A 17,121-nucleotide genomic window follows, 5' to 3' on the forward strand; every position below is an offset into this window, starting at 1 on the left:
CCGGTACCCCCTGTATATAGCCTCCACATTGTACTGGTACCCCCTGTATATAGCCTCCACATTGACTCTGTACTGGTACCCCCTGTATATAGCCTCCACATTGACTCTGTACCGGTACCCCCTGTATATAGCCTCCACATTGACTCTGTACCGGTACCCCCTGTATATAGCCTCCACATTGACTCTGTACCAGTACCCCCTGTATATAGCCTCCACATTGACTCTGTACCAGTACCCCCTGTATATAGCCTCCACATTGACTCTGTACTGGTACCCCCTGTATATAGCCTCCACATTGACTCTGTACCAGTACCCCCTGTATATAGCCTCCACATTGACTCTGTACCAGTACCCCCTGTATATAGCCTCCACATTGACTCTGTACTGGTACCCCCTGTATATAGCCTCCACATTGACTCTGTACCAGTACCCCCTGTATATAGCCTCCACATTGACTCTGTACCAGTACCCCCTGTATATATTTCACTGTAAGGTCTACACTGTTGGTTAAGGGCTTGTCAGTCAGCATTTCACAGTAAGGTCTACACTGTTGGTTACGGGCTTGTCAGTCAGCATTTCACAGTAAGGTCTACACACTGTTGGTTACGGGCTTGTCAGTAAAGCATTTCACGGTAAAGTCTACACTTGTTGTATTCGGAGTATGTGACAAATAAAATTAGATGTGTCTCAATGCTTCTTCCAGTCAGTTGTAAAGTCATAATGCTCTTGGCTTTAACAGTGCTGTGTGTGTGTGTGTGTGTGTGTGTGTGTGTGTGTGTGTGTGTGTGTGTGTGTGTGTGTGTGTGTGTGTGTGTGTGTGTGTGTGTGTGTGTGTGTGTGTGTGTGTGTGTGTGTGTGTGTGTGTGTGTGTGTGTGTGTGTGTGTGTGTGTGTGTGTGTGTGTGTCTACACTACAGAGAAATATATTCCTTATTGAAACTGTTCTACGGTGTACTGCCCATCTCTTTCACTACATAGGTGCCAGGTCCTGGAGGGTTTGTGGGCTGTGTGAGGGACCTGGAGCTGAATGAGGAGAGCATAGACAATCCCTCCACAAGCCTGGGGTTGTTCCTTGCTTCCAGACCACTCTGCAGCCTGGGGCATACTTCTCCTCCCAGGGAGGACACATGGCTATAGGTACAGTATACCTCCTCTCCTCTCCTCCCAGGGAGGACACGTGGCTATAGGTACAGTATACCTCCTCTCCTCCCAGGGAGGACACATGGCTATAGGTACAGTATACCTCCTCTCCTCTCCTTCCAGGGAGGACACGTGGCTATAGGTACAGTATACCTCCTCTCCTCTCCTCCCAGGGAGGACACATGGCTATAGGTACAGTATACCTCCTCTCCTCTCCTCCCAGGGAGGACACATGGCTATAGGTACAGTATACCTCCTCTCCTCTCCTCCCAGGGAGGACACATGGCTATAGGTACAGTATACCTCCTCTCCTCTCTTCCCAGGGAGGACACATGGCTATAGGTACAGTATACCTCCTCTCCTCCCAGGGAGGACACATGGCTATAGGTACAGTATACCTCCTCTCCTCCCAGGGAGGACACATGGCTATAGGTACAGTATACCTCCTCTCCTCTCCTCCCAGGGAGGACACATGGCTATAGGTACAGTATACCTCCTCTCCTCCCAGGGAGGACACATGGCTATAGGTACAGTATACCTCCTCTCCTCCCAGGGAGGACACATGGCTATAGGTACAGTATACCTCCTCTCCTCTCCTCCCAGGGAGGACACATGGCTATAGGTACAGTATACCTCCTCTCCTCCCAGGGAGGACACATGGCTATAGGTACAGTATACCTCCTCTCCTCCCAGGGAGGACACATGGCTATAGGTACAGTATACCTCCTCTCCTCTCCTCCCAGGGAGGACACATGGCTATAGGTACAGTATACCTCCTCTCCTCCCAGGGAGGACACATGGCTATAGGTACAGTATACCTCCTCTCCTCTCCTCCCAGGGAGGACACATGACTATAGGTACAGTATACCTCCTCTCCTCCCAGGGAGGACACATGGCTATAGGTACAGTATACCTCCTCTCCTCCCAGGGAGGACACATGGCTATAGGTACAGTATACCTCCTCTCCTCCCAGGGAGGACACATGGCTATAGGTACAGTATACCTCCTCTCCTCCCAGGGAGGACACATGGCTATAGGTACAGTATACCTCCTCTCCTCCCAGGGAGGACACATGGCTATAGGTACAGTATACCTCCTCTCCTCTCCTCCCAGGGAGGACACATGGCTATAGGTACAGTATACCTCCTCTCCTCCCAGGGAGGACACATGGCTATAGGTACAGTATACCTCCTCTCCTCCCAGGGAGGACACATGGCTATAGGTACAGTATACCTCCGCTCCTCTCCTCCCAGGGAGGACACATGGCTATAGGTACAGTATACCTCCTCTCCTCCCAGGGAGGACACATGGCTATAGGTACAGTATACCTCCTCTCCTCCCAGGGAGGACACATGGCTATAGGTACAGTATACCTCCTCTCCTCTACTCCCAGGGAGGACACATGGCTATAGGTACAGTATACCTCCTCTCCTCCCAGGGAGGACACATGGCTATAGGTACAGTATACCTCCTCTCCTCCCAGGGAGGACACATGGCTATAGGTACAGTATACCTCCTCTCCTCTCCTCCCAGGGAGGACACATGGCTATAGGTACAGTATACCTCCTCTCCTCCCAGGGAGGACACATGGCTATAGGTACAGTATACCTCCTCTCCTCTCCTCCCAGGGAGGACACATGGCTATAGGTACAGTATACCTCCTCTTCTCCCAGGGAGGACACATGGCTATAGGTACAGTATACCTCCTCTCCTCCCAGGGAGGACACATGGCTATAGGTACAGTATACCTCCTCTCCTCCCAGGGAGGACACATGGCTATAGGTACAGTATACCTCCTCTTCTCTCCTCCCAGGGAGGACACATGACTATAGGTACAGTATACCTCCTCTCCTCCCAGGGAGGACACATGGCTATAGGTACAGTATACCTCCTCTCCTCCCAGGGAGGACACATGGCTATAGGTACAGTATACCTCCTCTCCTCCCAGGGAGGACACATGGCTATAGGTACAGTATACCTCCTCTCCTCCCAGGGAGGACACATGGCTATAGGTACAGTATACCTCCTCTCCTCTCCTCCCAGGGAGGACACATGGCTATAGGTACAGTATACCTCCTCTCCTCTCCTCCCAGGGAGGACACATGGCTATAGGTACAGTATACCTCCTCTCCTCTCCTCCCAGGGAGGACACATGGCTATAGGTACAGTATACCTCCTCTCCTCTCCTCCCAGGGAGGACACATGGCTATAGGTACAGTATACCTCCTCTCCTCCCAGGGAGGACACATGGCTATAGGTACAGTATACCTCCTCTCCTCCCAGGGAGGACACATGGCTATAGGTACAGTATACCTCCTCTCCTCTCCTCCCAGGGAGGACACATGGCTATAGGTACAGTATACCTCCTCTCCTCCCAGGGAGGACACATGGCTATAGGTACAGTATACCTCCTCTCCTCCCAGGGAGGACACATGGCTATAGGTACAGTATACCTCCTCTCCTCTCCTCCCAGGGAGGACACATGGCTATAGGTACAGTATACCTCCTCTCCTCCCAGGGAGGACACATGGCTATAGGTACAGTATACCTCCTCTCCTCCCAGGGAGGACACATGGCTATAGGTACAGTATACCTCCTCTCCTCTCCTCCCAGGGAGGACACATGGCTATAGGTACAGTATACCTCCTCTCCTCCCAGGGAGGACACATGGCTATAGGTACAGTATACCTCCTCTCCTCCCAGGGAGGACACATGGCTATAGGTACAGTATACCTCCTCTCCTCCCAGGGAGGACACATGGCTATAGGTACAGTATACCTCCTCTCCTCTCCTCCCAGGGAGGACACATGGCTATAGGTACAGTATACCTCCTCTCCTCCCAGGGAGGACACATGGCTATAGGTACAGTATACCTCCTCTCCTCCCAGGGAGGACACATGGCTATAGGTACAGTATACCTCCTCTCCTCTCCTCCCAGGGAGGACACATGGCTATAGGTACAGTATACCTCCTCTCCTCCCAGGGAGGACACATGGCTATAGGTACAGTATACCTCCTCTCCTCCCAGGGAGGACACATGGCTATAGGTACAGTATACCTCCTCTCCTCTCCTCCCAGGGAGGACACATGGCTATAGGTACAGTATACCTCCTCTCCTCCCAGGGAGGACACATGGCTATAGGTACAGTATACCTCCTCTCCTCTCCTCCCAGGGAGGACACATGGCTATAGGTACAGTATACCTCCTCTCCTCTCCTCCCAGGGAGGACACATGACTATAGGTACAGTATACCTCCTCTCCTCTCCTCCCAGGGAGGACACATGGCTATAGGTACAGTATACCTCCTCTCCTCCCAGGGAGGACACATGGCTATAGGTACAGTATACCTCCTCTTCTCTCCTCCCAGGGAGGACACATGGCTATAGGTACAGTATACCTCCTCTCCTCCCAGGGAGGACACATGGCTATAGGTACAGTATACCTCCTCTCCTCCCAGGGAGGACACATGACTATAGGTACAGTATACCTCCTCTCCTCCCAGGGAGGACACATGGCTATAGGTACAGTATACCTCCTCTCCTCCCAGGGAGGACACATGGCTATAGGTACAGTATACCTCCTCTCCTCCCAGGGAGGACACATGGCTATAGGTACAGTATACCTCCTCTCCTCCCAGGGAGGACACATGGCTATAGGTACAGTATACCTCCTCTCCTCCCAGGGAGGACACATGGCTATAGGTACAGTATACGTCCTCTCCTCCCAGGGAGGACACATGGCTATAGGTACAGTATACCTCCTCTTCTCCCAGGGAGGACACATGGCTATAGGTACAGTATACCTCCTCTCCTCCCAGGGAGGACACATGGCTATAGGTACAGTATACCTCCTCTCCTCCCAGGGAGGACACATGGCTATAGGTACAGTATACCTCCTCTTCTCTCCTCCCAGGGAGGACACATGGCTATAGGTACAGTATACCTCCTCTCCTCCCAGGGAGGACACATGGCTATAGGTACAGTATACCTCCTCTCCTCTCCTCCCAGGGAGGACACATGGCTATAGGTACAGTATACCTCCTCTCCTCCCAGGGAGGACACATGGCTATAGGTACAGTATACCTCCTCTCCTCCCAGGGAGGACACATGGCTATAGGTACAGTATACCTCCTCTCCTCTCCTCCCAGGGAGGACACATGGCTATAGGTACAGTATACCTCCTCTCCTCTCCTCCCAGGGAGGACACATGGCTATAGGTACAGTATACCTCCTCTCCTCTCCTCCCAGGGAGGACACATGGCTATAGGTACAGTATACCTCCTCTCCTCTCCTCCCAGGGAGGACACATGGCTATAGGTACAGTATACCTCCTCTCCTCCCAGGGAGGACACATGGCTATAGGTACAGTATACCTCCTCTCCTCCCAGGGAGGACACATGGCTATAGGTACAGTATACCTCCTCTCCTCTCCTCCCAGGGAGGACACATGGCTATAGGTACAGTATACCTCCTCTCCTCCCAGGGAGGACACATGGCTATAGGTACAGTATACCTCCTCTCCTCCCAGGGAGGACACATGGCTATAGGTACAGTATACCTCCTCTCCTCTCCTCCCAGGGAGGACACATGGCTATAGGTACAGTATACCTCCTCTCCTCCCAGGGAGGACACATGGCTATAGGTACAGTATACCTCCTCTCCTCCCAGGGAGGACACATGGCTATAGGTACAGTATACCTCCTCTCCTCTCCTCCCAGGGAGGACACATGGCTATAGGTACAGTATACCTCCTCTCCTCCCAGGGAGGACACATGGCTATAGGTACAGTATACCTCCTCTCCTCCCAGGGAGGACACATGGCTATAGGTACAGTATACCTCCTCTCCTCTCCTCCCAGGGAGGACACATGGCTATAGGTACAGTATACCTCCTCTCCTCCCAGGGAGGACACATGGCTATAGGTACAGTATACCTCCTCTCCTCCCAGGGAGGACACATGGCTATAGGTACAGTATACCTCCTCTCCTCTCCTCCCAGGGAGGACACATGGCTATAGGTACAGTATACCTCCTCTCCTCCCAGGGAGGACACATGGCTATAGGTACAGTATACCTCCTCTCCTCCCAGGGAGGACACATGGCTATAGGTACAGTATACCTCCTCTCCTCTCCTCCCAGGGAGGACACATGGCTATAGGTACAGTATACCTCCTCTCCTCCCAGGGAGGACACATGGCTATAGGTACAGTATACCTCCTCTCCTCCCAGGGAGGACACATGGCTATAGGTACAGTATACCTCCTCTCCTCCCAGGGAGGACACATGGCTATAGGTACAGTATACCTCCTCTCCTCCCAGGGAGGACACATGGCTATAGGTACAGTATACCTCCTCTCCTCCCAGGGAGGACACATGGCTATAGGTACAGTATACCTCCTCTCCTCCCAGGGAGGACACATGGCTATAGGTACAGTATACCTCCTCTCCTCCCAGGGAGGACACATGGCTATAGGTACAGTCTCCTCTCTCTCCTCTCCTATAAAATGATTTGGTTGCAATTTAAAATGTTTGTCAAAGAGGCCAAGGATTTGGAAAAGGATCTAGGAGAGACTATTATGAGACTATTTGAGAGACATTCTCTGGGATTATGAGACAGGGCAGAGCACAACAAAGAAATATGACCCATAAAATCTGAAACACACTGACTAATCTCTCCATGTCTCTGTGTCTAGATGAAGGCCTGGTGTTAGGGCGGGACCTAGAGGTCCAGCTGGAGGTACGGCTGGTGTCTGACTCTGGTCTCCTGCTGCATGCTGGGTCTGGACAACAGCTCAGTCTCTACCTCAACCAGGGAGAGGTACGATTAACTAAGTGTTCTGTTGTTTTAGGAGACAGTTTTCTTCTGTTTCAGACAGAGTCATATGTACAATGAAAGAGTGTGTATAATGACTGTATAATGTGGTGTCCTCTACAGGTGACAGTCACAGTGAACAGTGGTCGCGGAAAACTCTTCTCCACCTCTTTCACACCAGAGGAATCCCTGTGTGACGGACGCTGGCACAGTATCACAGGTGAGTTCTAGCTTAGTTACCGATACAGGTGAGTTCTAGCTTAGTTACCGATACAGGTGAGTTCTAGCTGAGTTACCGATACAGGTGAATTCTAGCTGAGTTACAGATACAGGTGAATTCTAGCTGAGTTACAGATACAGGTGAATTCTAGCTTAGTTACCGATACAGGTGAATTCTAGCTTAGTTACAGATACAGGTGAGTTCTAGCTTAGTTACCGATACAGGTGAATTCTAGCTGAGTTACAGATACAGGTGAATTCTAGCTTAGTTCCAGATACAGGTGAATTCTAGCTGAGTTACAGATACAGGTGAGTTCTAGCTGAGTTACAGATACAGGTGAGTTATAGCTGAGTTGAAGATACAGGTGAATTCTAGCTGAGTTACAGATACAGGTGAATTCTAGCTGAGTTACAGATACAGGTGAATTCTAGCTGAGTTACAGATACAGGTGAATTCTAGCTGAGTTACAGATACAGGTGAGTTCTAGCTGAGTTACAGATACAGGTGAGTTCTAGCTGAGTTGAAGATACAGGTGAATTCTAGCTGAGTTACAGATACAGGTGAATTCTAGCTGAGTTACAGATACAGGTGAATTCTAGCTGAGTTACAGATACAGGTGAGTTCTAGCTGAGTTACAGATACAGGTGAGTTCTAGCTTAGTTCCAGATACAGGTGAATTCTAGCTGAGTTACAGATACAGGTGAGTTCTAGCTGAGTTACAGATACAGGTGAGTTCTAGCTTACAGATACAGATACAGGTGAGTTGTAGCTTACAGATACAGGTGAGTTGTGGCTTAGTTACAGACACAGGTGAGTTGTAGCTTAGTTACAGATACAGGTGAGTTGTAGCTTAGTTACAGATACAGGTGAGTGGTAGCTTAGTTACAGATACAGATACAGGTGAGTTGTAGCTTAGTTACAGATACAGATACAGGTGAGTTGTAGCTTAGTTACAGATACAGATACAGGTGAGTTGTAGCTTACAGATACAGGTGAGTTGTGGCTTAGTTACAGATACAGGTGAGTGGTAGCTTAGTTACAGATACAGGTGAGTGGTAGCTTAGTTACAGGTGAGTTGTAGCTGAGTTGCAGATACAGGTGAGTTGTAGCTTAGTTACAGATACAGGTGAGTTGTAGCTTAGTTACAGATACAGGTGAGTGGTAGCTTAGTTACAGGTGAGTTGTAGCTGAGTTGCAGATACAGGTGAGTTGTAGCTTAGTTACAGATACAGGTGAGTTGTAGCTTAGTTACAGATACAGGTGAGTTGTAGCGTAGTTACAGATACAGGTGAGTGGTAGCTTAGTTACAGATACAGGTGAGTGGTAGCTTAGTTACAGATACAGCTGAGTGGTAGCTTAGTTACAGGTGAGTTGTAGCTTACAGATACAGGTGAGTTGTAGCTGAGTTAAGAAATACAGGTGAGTTGTAGCTTAGTTTCAGATACAGGTGAGTTCTAGCTTAGTTCCAGATACAGGTGAGTTCTAGCTTAGTTCCAGATACAGGTGAATTCTAGCTGAGTTACAGATACAGGTGAGTTGTAGCTGAGTTACAGATACATTTGAGTTGTAGCTTACAGATACAGGTGAGTTGTAGCTCACAGATACAGGTGAGTTGTAGCTTACAGATACAGGTGAGTTGTGGTTTACAGATACAGGTGAGTTGTAGCTTAGTTACAGATACAGGTGAGTTGTAGCTTAGTTACAGATACAGGTGAGTTGTAGCTTAGTTACAGATACAGGTGAGTTGTAGCTTACAGATACAGGTGAGTTGTAGCTTAGTTACAGATACAGGTGAGTTGTAGCTTACAGATACAGGTGAGTTGTGGCTTACAGATACAGGTGAGTTGTAGCTTAGTTACAGATACAGGTGAGTTGTAGCTTAGTTACAGATACAGGTGAGTTGTAGCTTAGTTACAGATACAGGTGAGTTGTAGCTTAGTTACAGATACAGGTGAGTTGTAGCTTACAGATACAGGTGAGTTGTGGCTTACAGATACAGGTGAGTTGTAGCTTAGTTACAGATACAGGTGAGTTGTAGCTTAGTTACAGATACAGGTGAGTTGTAGCTTAGTTACAGATACAGGTGATTTGTGGCTTAGTTACAGATACAGGTGAGTTGTAGCTTACAGATACAGGTGATTTGTGGCTTAGTTACAGATACAGGTGAGTTGTAGCTTAGTTACAGATACAGGTGAGTTGTGGCTTACAGATACAGATACAAGGTGTAGCCTGTTTAGTGCTCACACACTTTGGTCTTTATCGTCAAGGAATGAATTGTATCTCTTCCCTTAGCACTATCGTTTCCTCACAATATTACACTGAACAAAAATATAAACGCAACATGTAAAGTGTTGGTCCCATGTTTTCATGAGCTGAAATAAAAGATCCAAGAAATGTTCCATACGCACAAAAAGCTAATTTCTTTCAAATGTTGTGCACAAATTTGTTTACATCTCTATTAGTGAGCGTTTCTTCTTTGCCAATATAATCCATCCACCTAACAGGTGTGGGCATATCTAGAAGCTAATTAAAAAACATGGTCATTACACAGGTGCACCTTGTGCTGGGGACAATAAAAGGCCACTCTAAAATGTGCAGTTTTGTCACGCAGATATCTCAAGTTTTGGGAGCGTGCAACTGGCATGCTGACAATGTTGCCATAGAATTTAACGTTAATTTCTCTACCATAAGCCGCCTCCAACATCGTTTTAGAGAATTTGGCAGTACATCCAACCGGACTAACACCTGTACGGTTTGCTGATGTCAACGTTGTGAACAGAGGGCCCCATGCTGGTTATGGTATGTGCAGGCATAAACTACAGACAACGAACACAATTGCATTTTATCGATGGCAATTTGAATGCACAGAGATACCGTGAAGAGATCCTGAGGCCCATTATCGTACCATTCATCCCCCGCCATCACCTCATGTTTCAACATGATAATATACAGCCCCATGTCACATGGATCTGGACACAATTACTGGAAGCTGAAAATGTCCCAGTTCTTCCATGGTCTGCATGCTCACCAGACATGTGACCCATTGAGCATGTTTGGGATGCTCTGGATAGTCCTGTACAACAGCGTGTTCCAGTTCCTGCCAATATTCCGCAACTTCTCACAGCCATTGAAGAGGAGTGGGACAACATTCCACAGGCCACAATCAACAGCCTGATCAACTATATGTGAAGGAGATGTTTCGCTGCTTGAGGCAAATGGTGGCAACACCAGATACTGACTGGTTTTCTGATCCACACCAGATACTGACTGGTTTTCTGATCCACACCAGATACCGACTGGTTTTCTGATCCACACCAGATACTGACTGGTTTTCTGATCCACACCAGATACTGACTGGTTTTCTGATCCACGCCAGATACTGACTGGTGTTCTGATCCACACCAGATACTGACTGGTTTTCTGATCCACACCAGATACTGACTGGTTTTCTGATCCACACCAGATACTGACTGGTTTTCTGATCCACACCAGATACTGACTGGTTTTCTGATCCACACCAGATACTGACTGGTTTTCTGATCCACGCCAGATACTGACTGGTTTTCTGATCCACACCAGATACTGACTGGTTTTCTGATCCACGCCAGATACTGACTGGTTTTCTGATCCACGCCAGATACTGACTGGTTTTCTGATCCACACCAGATACTGACTGGTTTTCTGATCCACACCAGATACCGACTGGTTTTCTGATCCACACCAGATACCGACTGGTTTTCTGATCCACACCAGATACTGACTGGTTTTCTGATCAACACCAGATACCGACTGGTTTTCTGATCAACACCAGATACTGACTGGTTTTCTGATCCACACCAGATACTGACTGGTTTTCTGATCCACACCAGATACTGACTGGTTTTCTGATCCACACCAGATACTGACTGGTTTTCTGATCCACACCAGATACTGACTGGTTTTCTGATCCACACCAGATACTGACTGGTTTTCTGATCCACACCAGATACTGACTGGTTTTCTGATCCACGCCAGATACTGACTGGTTTTCTGATCCACACCAGATACTGACTGGTTTTCTGATCCGCACCAGATACTGACTGGTTCTCTGATCCACACCATATACTGACTGGTTTTCTGATCCACACCAGATACTGACTGGTTTCTGATCCACACCAGATACTGACTGGTTTTCTGATCCACACCAGATACTGACTGGTTTTCTGATCCACACCAGATACTGACTGGTTCTCTGATCCACACCAGATACTGACTGGTTTTCTGATCCACACCAGATACTGACTGGTTTTCTGATCCACACCAGATACTGACTGGTTTTCTGATCCACACCAGATACTGACTGGTTTTCTGATCCACACCAGATACTGACTGGTTTTCTGATCCACTCCCTTATCTTTTTAATATCTGTGACCAACAGACACACATCTGTATTCCCAGTCATGTGAAATCCATAGATTAGGGCCTAATTTATTTATTTTAATTGACTGATTTCCTTATATGAACTGTAACTCAGTAAAATCTTTGAAACTGATACAGGTGAGTTCTAGCTGAGTTACAGATACAGGTGAATTCTAGCTGAGTTACAGATACAGGTGAATTCTAGCTGAGTTACAGAAACAGGTGAGTTGTAGCTTAGTTACAGATACAGGTGAGTTGTAGCTTAGTTACAGATACAGGTGAGTTCTAGCTTAGTTACAGATACAGGTGAGTTCTAGCTGAGTTACAGATAAAGGTGAATTCTAGCTTAGTTACAGATACAGGTGAGTTCTAGCTGAGTTACAGATACAGGTGAATTCTAGCTGAGTTACAGATACAGGTGAGTTGTAGCTTACAGATACAGGTGAGTTGTAGCTTACAGATACAGATACAGGTGAGTTGTGGCTTACAGATACAGGTGAGTTGTAGCTTACAGATACAGGTGAGTTGTAGCTTACAGATACAGATACAGGTGTGAGTTGTGGCTTACAGATACAGGTGAGTTCTAGCTGAGTTACAGATACAGGTGAGTTGTAGCTTAGAGATACAGATACAGGTGAGTTGTGGCTTACAGATACAGGTGAGTTCTAGCTGAGTTACAGATACAGGTGAGTTGTAGCTTAGAGATACAGATACAGGTGAGTTGTGGCTTACAGATACAGGTGAGTTCTAGCTGAGTTACAGATACAGGTGAGTTGTAGCTTAGAGATACAGATACAGGTGAGTTGTAGCTTACAGATACAGATACAGGTGAGTTGTGGCTTACAGATACAGGTGAGTTCTAGCTGAGTTACAGATACAGGTGAGTTGTGGCTTACAGATACAGGTGAGTTCTAGCTGAGTTACAGATACAGGTGAGTTGTGGCTTACAGATACAGGTGAGTTGTGGCTTACAGATACAGGTGAGTTGTAGCTTAGTTACAGATACAGGTGAGTTGTAGCTTAGTTACAGATACAGGTTAGTTGTAGCTTACAGATACAGGTGAGTTGTAGCTTACAGATACAGGTGAGTTGTAGCTTAGTTACAGATACAGGTGAGTTCTAGCTTAGTTACAGATACAGGTGAGTTCTAGCTGAGTTACAGATACAGGTGAATTCTAGCTTAGTTACAGATACAGGTGAGTTCTAGCTGAGTTACAGATACAGGTGAATTCTAGCTGAGTTACAGATACAGGTGAGTTGTAGCTTACAGATACAGGTGAGTTGTAGCTTACAGATACAGGTGAGTTGTAGCTTACAGATACAGGTGAGTTGTGGCTTACAGATACAGGTGAGTTGTATCTTACAGATACAGATACAGGTGAGTTCTAGCTTAGTTACAGATACAGGTGAGTTCTAGCTGAGTTACAGATACAGGTGAATTCTAGCTTAGTTACAGATACAGGTGAGTTCTAGCTGAGTTACAGATACAGGTGAGTTGTAGCTTACAGATACAGATACAGGTGAGTTGTGGCTTACAGATACAGGTGAGTTGTAGCTTACAGATACAGGTGAGTTGTAGCTTACAGATACAGATACAGGTGAGTTGTGGCTTACAGATACAGGTGAGTTCTAGCTGAGTTACAGATACAGGTGAGTTGTAGCTTAGAGATACAGATACAGGTGAGTTGTGGCTTACAGATACAGGTGAGTTGTGGCTTACAGATACAGGTGAGTTGTAGCTTACAGATACAGGTGAGTTGTAGCTTACAGATACAGGTGAGTTGTAGCTTACAGATACAGGTGAGTTGTACCTTACAGATACAGGTGAGTTGTAGCTTACAGATACAGGTGAGTTGTAGCTTACAGATACAGGTGAGTTGTAGCTTACAGATACAGGTGAGTTGTAGCTTACAGATACAGGTGAGTTGTAGCTTACAGATACAGGTGAGTTGTAGCTTACAGATACAGGTGAGTTGTAGCTTACAGATACAGGTGAGTTGTAGCTTACAGATACAGGTGAGTTGTAGCTTAGTTACAGATACAGGTGAGTTGTAGCTTACAGATACAGGTGAGTTGTAGCTTAGTTACAGATACAGGTGAGTTGTAGCTTACAGATACAGGTGAGTTGTAGCTTACAGATACAGGTGAGTTGTAGCTTACAGATACAGGTGAGTTGTAGCTTACAGATACAGGTGAGTTGTAGCTTAGTTACAGATACAGGTGAGTTGTAGCTTACAGATACAGGTGAGTTGTAGCTTAGTTACAGATACAGGTGAGTTGTAGCTTACAGATACAGGTGAGTTGTAGCTTACAGATACAGGTGAGTTGTAGCTTACAGATACAGGTGAGTTGTAGCTTACAGATACAGGTGAAAATCTTTGAAACTGTTACATGTTGCATTTTACATTTTTTGTTCAGTCTAGATTTGCACTGGGAAAGCATTATAGCATAATCTATGTTACTAAACTTGGGATCAATACATTTTATTCAATTCAAAACAGTCTTCTACTAATGTTGTTGCCATTGGCTGTTCGCCCCATAGTCATGAAGAAGAGCAACGTGCTGCAGCTCCATGTGGATGCAGCCAGTGAACACAGTGTGGGGCCCAAGAAGGGCCGATCCTCAGGGGCCAAGGAGACTGTGTACCTGGGAGGAGTACCAGGTGAGCACATCTCCCTTTCTCCATCAAAACCTCCTTCTGTTGAACCCTACCTTTCCTGACCTCTGAACTCTGTCACAAACACTGGAGCTAATCGGATATTAATTCCAGACACATATTCAGAAGTAATTTTGTGATTTAAAAAAATATATATATTAGCTGTCAGGGGGTAATCACAAAACTATTCAGTGATTTTCATAATTTGCTAGACAGAGTATTTTACAGTGTGAATGGTGAAGGAATGACTAATGTACAACCTCAAACATTAGAATGTTTTTAAAATAATTTATTTAAAAAAAAAATAGCTTTCGGCACACAGACAACGTCTAAACCTTCCGTCTCGAACATAAAGAACTAAAACTATCTTTCTGCATTTCAACTTGTATTCTCCTCTCCTCTAGATGGCGATGATGTGCCGGGCCTCCCCGCTGCCCTGCCTTCCTTCCATGGTTGTGTTCGGAGAGCAGTCCTGAACCAGCGACCAGCCGTGCTGTCTAAACCCCTGTTAGTACACGGAGCTGTGGGCACACAGGGCTGTCCAGCCATGTAGACCTCTTTTGGCCCTGTTCCCCCTGGTTTAGCCCTGTTACACCCGGTTTTGCCCTGTTACACCCGGTTTAGCCCTGTTACACCTGGTTTAACCCTGTTACCCCTGGTTTAGCCCTATTCCCCCTGGTTTAGCCCTATTTCCCCTGGTTCAGCCCTGTTCCCCTGGTTTAGCCCTGTTCCCCCTGGTTTAGCCCTGTTCCCCCTGGTTTAGCCCTGTTCCCCTGGTTTAGCCCTGTTACACCCGGTATGGCCTGTTGCCCCTGGTTTAGCCCTGTTCCCCCTGGTTTAGCCCTGTTCCCCCTGGTTTAGCCCTGTTACACCCGGTATGGCCTATACCCCCTGGTTTAGCCCTGTTACACCCGGTTTAGCCCTGTTCCCCCTGGTTTAGCCCTGTTACACCCGGTTTAGCCCTGTTCCCCCTGGTTCAGCCCTGTTCACCCAGCTCATGCAGGGCCAAACTCAATACGACAACGTTACAGAACGTTGTTACATTTCTGTCTGCCAACTTTGTATCTGCAACAATACACCCGTGGGCCACGTTCATTAGGAAAAACGTTATGGAGCAAATAGAAATGTAATGAATAGAGCTGATGATGTGATTCTGTATTGTACATGTCCGAGGTATGTGTGTTCTATGTCATGTACACTACATAGCCAAAAGTATGTGAACACCCATTTAATTTAGTGGATTCAGCTATTTCAGCACACACCCGTTGCTGACAAGGGGAATAACTTTTCGGCCCTGCTAGAGCTGCCCCCGGTTAGCTGTAAGTGCTGTTATTGTGAAGGGGAAACGTCTAGGAGCAACAATGTCTCGGCCGCAAAGTGGTAGGCCACACAAGCTCACAGAACGGGACAGCAGAGTGCTGAAGCGCGTAGGGCGTAAAAATCGTCTGTCCTCGGTTGTAACACTCACTACCGAGTTCTAAACTGCCTCTGGAAGCAACGTCAACACAAGAACTGTTCGTTGGGAGCTTCATGAAATGGGTTTCCATGACCGAGCCCCAGCACACAAGCTTAAGATCACTGTGTGCATGGCTGGAGTGCATTGGCTGGAGTGGTGTAAAACTCAACACCATTGTCTCTGGAACAGTGGAAACGCTAAGGGGCTCGGCCAGTGAAGGGAAATAGTTCCAGTGAAGGGAAATCTTAACCCTATTGTATACAATTCAATTCTAGACGATTCTGTGCTTCCCACTTTGTGGCAACAGTTTGGTGAAGGCCCTTTCCTATTTCAGCGTGACAATTCCCCGTGAGGTCCATATAGAAATGGTTTGTTGAGATCGGTGTTGAAGAACTTGACTGGCCTGCACAGAGCCCTGACCTCAACCCAAATCGAACACCTTTGGGAGCCAGGCCTAATCACCCAACATCAGTGCCTGACCTTACTAATGCTCTTGTGGCTGAATGGAAGCAAATCCCCGCAGCAATGTTCCAGGTGAGCAGGTGTCCACATACTTTTGGCAATGCAGTGTGTATTTTTACCTGAACGTTCCACAACATTGTTTCCAACTGTTTCAAAGGATCAATATAAACACACACGATGTCCGATCACTGGAGGTGGGTTATATACAGTAGTTAATTTAAATATATTTATTTTTAATCTTACAAAAATGTATTATAAAAAAAAAACTTGTTTTCGATTTTTTTGTTATGGGGTACTGTATGTAGATTTAGCCCTGAGGAAAACATTTAATTTAATCCATTTTAGAATTAACGTAAAATAAAATGTGGAACGTTAAACGAAATGTGTGTTACAAAAAGAAAAGGGAAGGGGTCTGTCTGTATACTTTCTGAATACACTGTATGTCGCTTTCAAGGAAGACCGTTCCAACTACTGTTAGAAGAACAAAAAACATGTTTAATCATTGTTTTTCTGTTTTAGATACATTCACCTTTGACCCTCCCTCCCTCTCGCCCTCCCTCTCGCCCTCCCTCTCGCCCTCCCCTCTCTCCCTCCCTCTCTCTCTCTCCCTCTCTCCCTCCCTCTCTCTCTCCCTCCCTCCCTCTCTCCCTCGCTCCCTCCCTCCCTCCATAACCTGTCACAGAGTAAAAACAGATGTCTGTCTGTGAAACCGGCTCTCGGTAATACTGTGAACCACCCCTTAAATAAATAATCTCTCACAGTTATTAGCATTTGGCACATCACAACGATCCACACCATTGTGTACTGTCTTCTGTAGATTAATTACACATTTGGTATAATGGGAAATGTATGGATTATATCAAAAGAGAGAGAGGAGTTTAAAATGTCAAGCAATTACTGTTTGTGTATATTATCTCACTCAGATAACAAGCTGAACCCCCTAATCAGTATAGCTGTTGTAAATGTATTCTTTTTAAAT

The 17,121-nt window shown here is 46.7% G+C and overlaps 1 protein-coding gene and 1 long non-coding RNA gene across 2 annotated transcripts in view; both read left to right on the top strand.

Annotated features, from left to right (window-relative positions):
* The window catches only part of LOC118359423 (laminin subunit alpha-5-like), a 301,123-nt gene extending 284,412 nt beyond the window's left edge, over positions 1-16,711 (top strand). Inside the window, 6 exon segments of the mRNA XM_052484170.1 lie at positions 978-1,056; positions 1,059-1,136; positions 6,832-6,956; positions 7,074-7,170; positions 14,111-14,230; positions 14,629-16,711. Coding sequence (XP_052340130.1) covers positions 978-1,056; positions 1,059-1,136; positions 6,832-6,956; positions 7,074-7,170; positions 14,111-14,230; positions 14,629-14,777 — 648 coding nt within the window. The 3' untranslated portion in view covers positions 14,778-16,711.
* Positions 8,175-9,370, top strand: LOC127913120 (uncharacterized). Its single transcript, XR_008084777.1, has 3 exons — positions 8,175-8,240; positions 8,537-8,777; positions 9,122-9,370. It is a non-coding gene; the product is annotated as an uncharacterized LOC127913120 (long non-coding RNA).
* Positions 16,712-17,121: the final 410 nt, after the last annotated feature.

The sequence above is a fragment of the Oncorhynchus keta genome, chromosome 28, assembly GCF_023373465.1.
Source record: "Oncorhynchus keta strain PuntledgeMale-10-30-2019 chromosome 28, Oket_V2, whole genome shotgun sequence".
Lineage (NCBI taxonomy): Eukaryota > Metazoa > Chordata > Actinopteri > Salmoniformes > Salmonidae > Oncorhynchus > Oncorhynchus keta.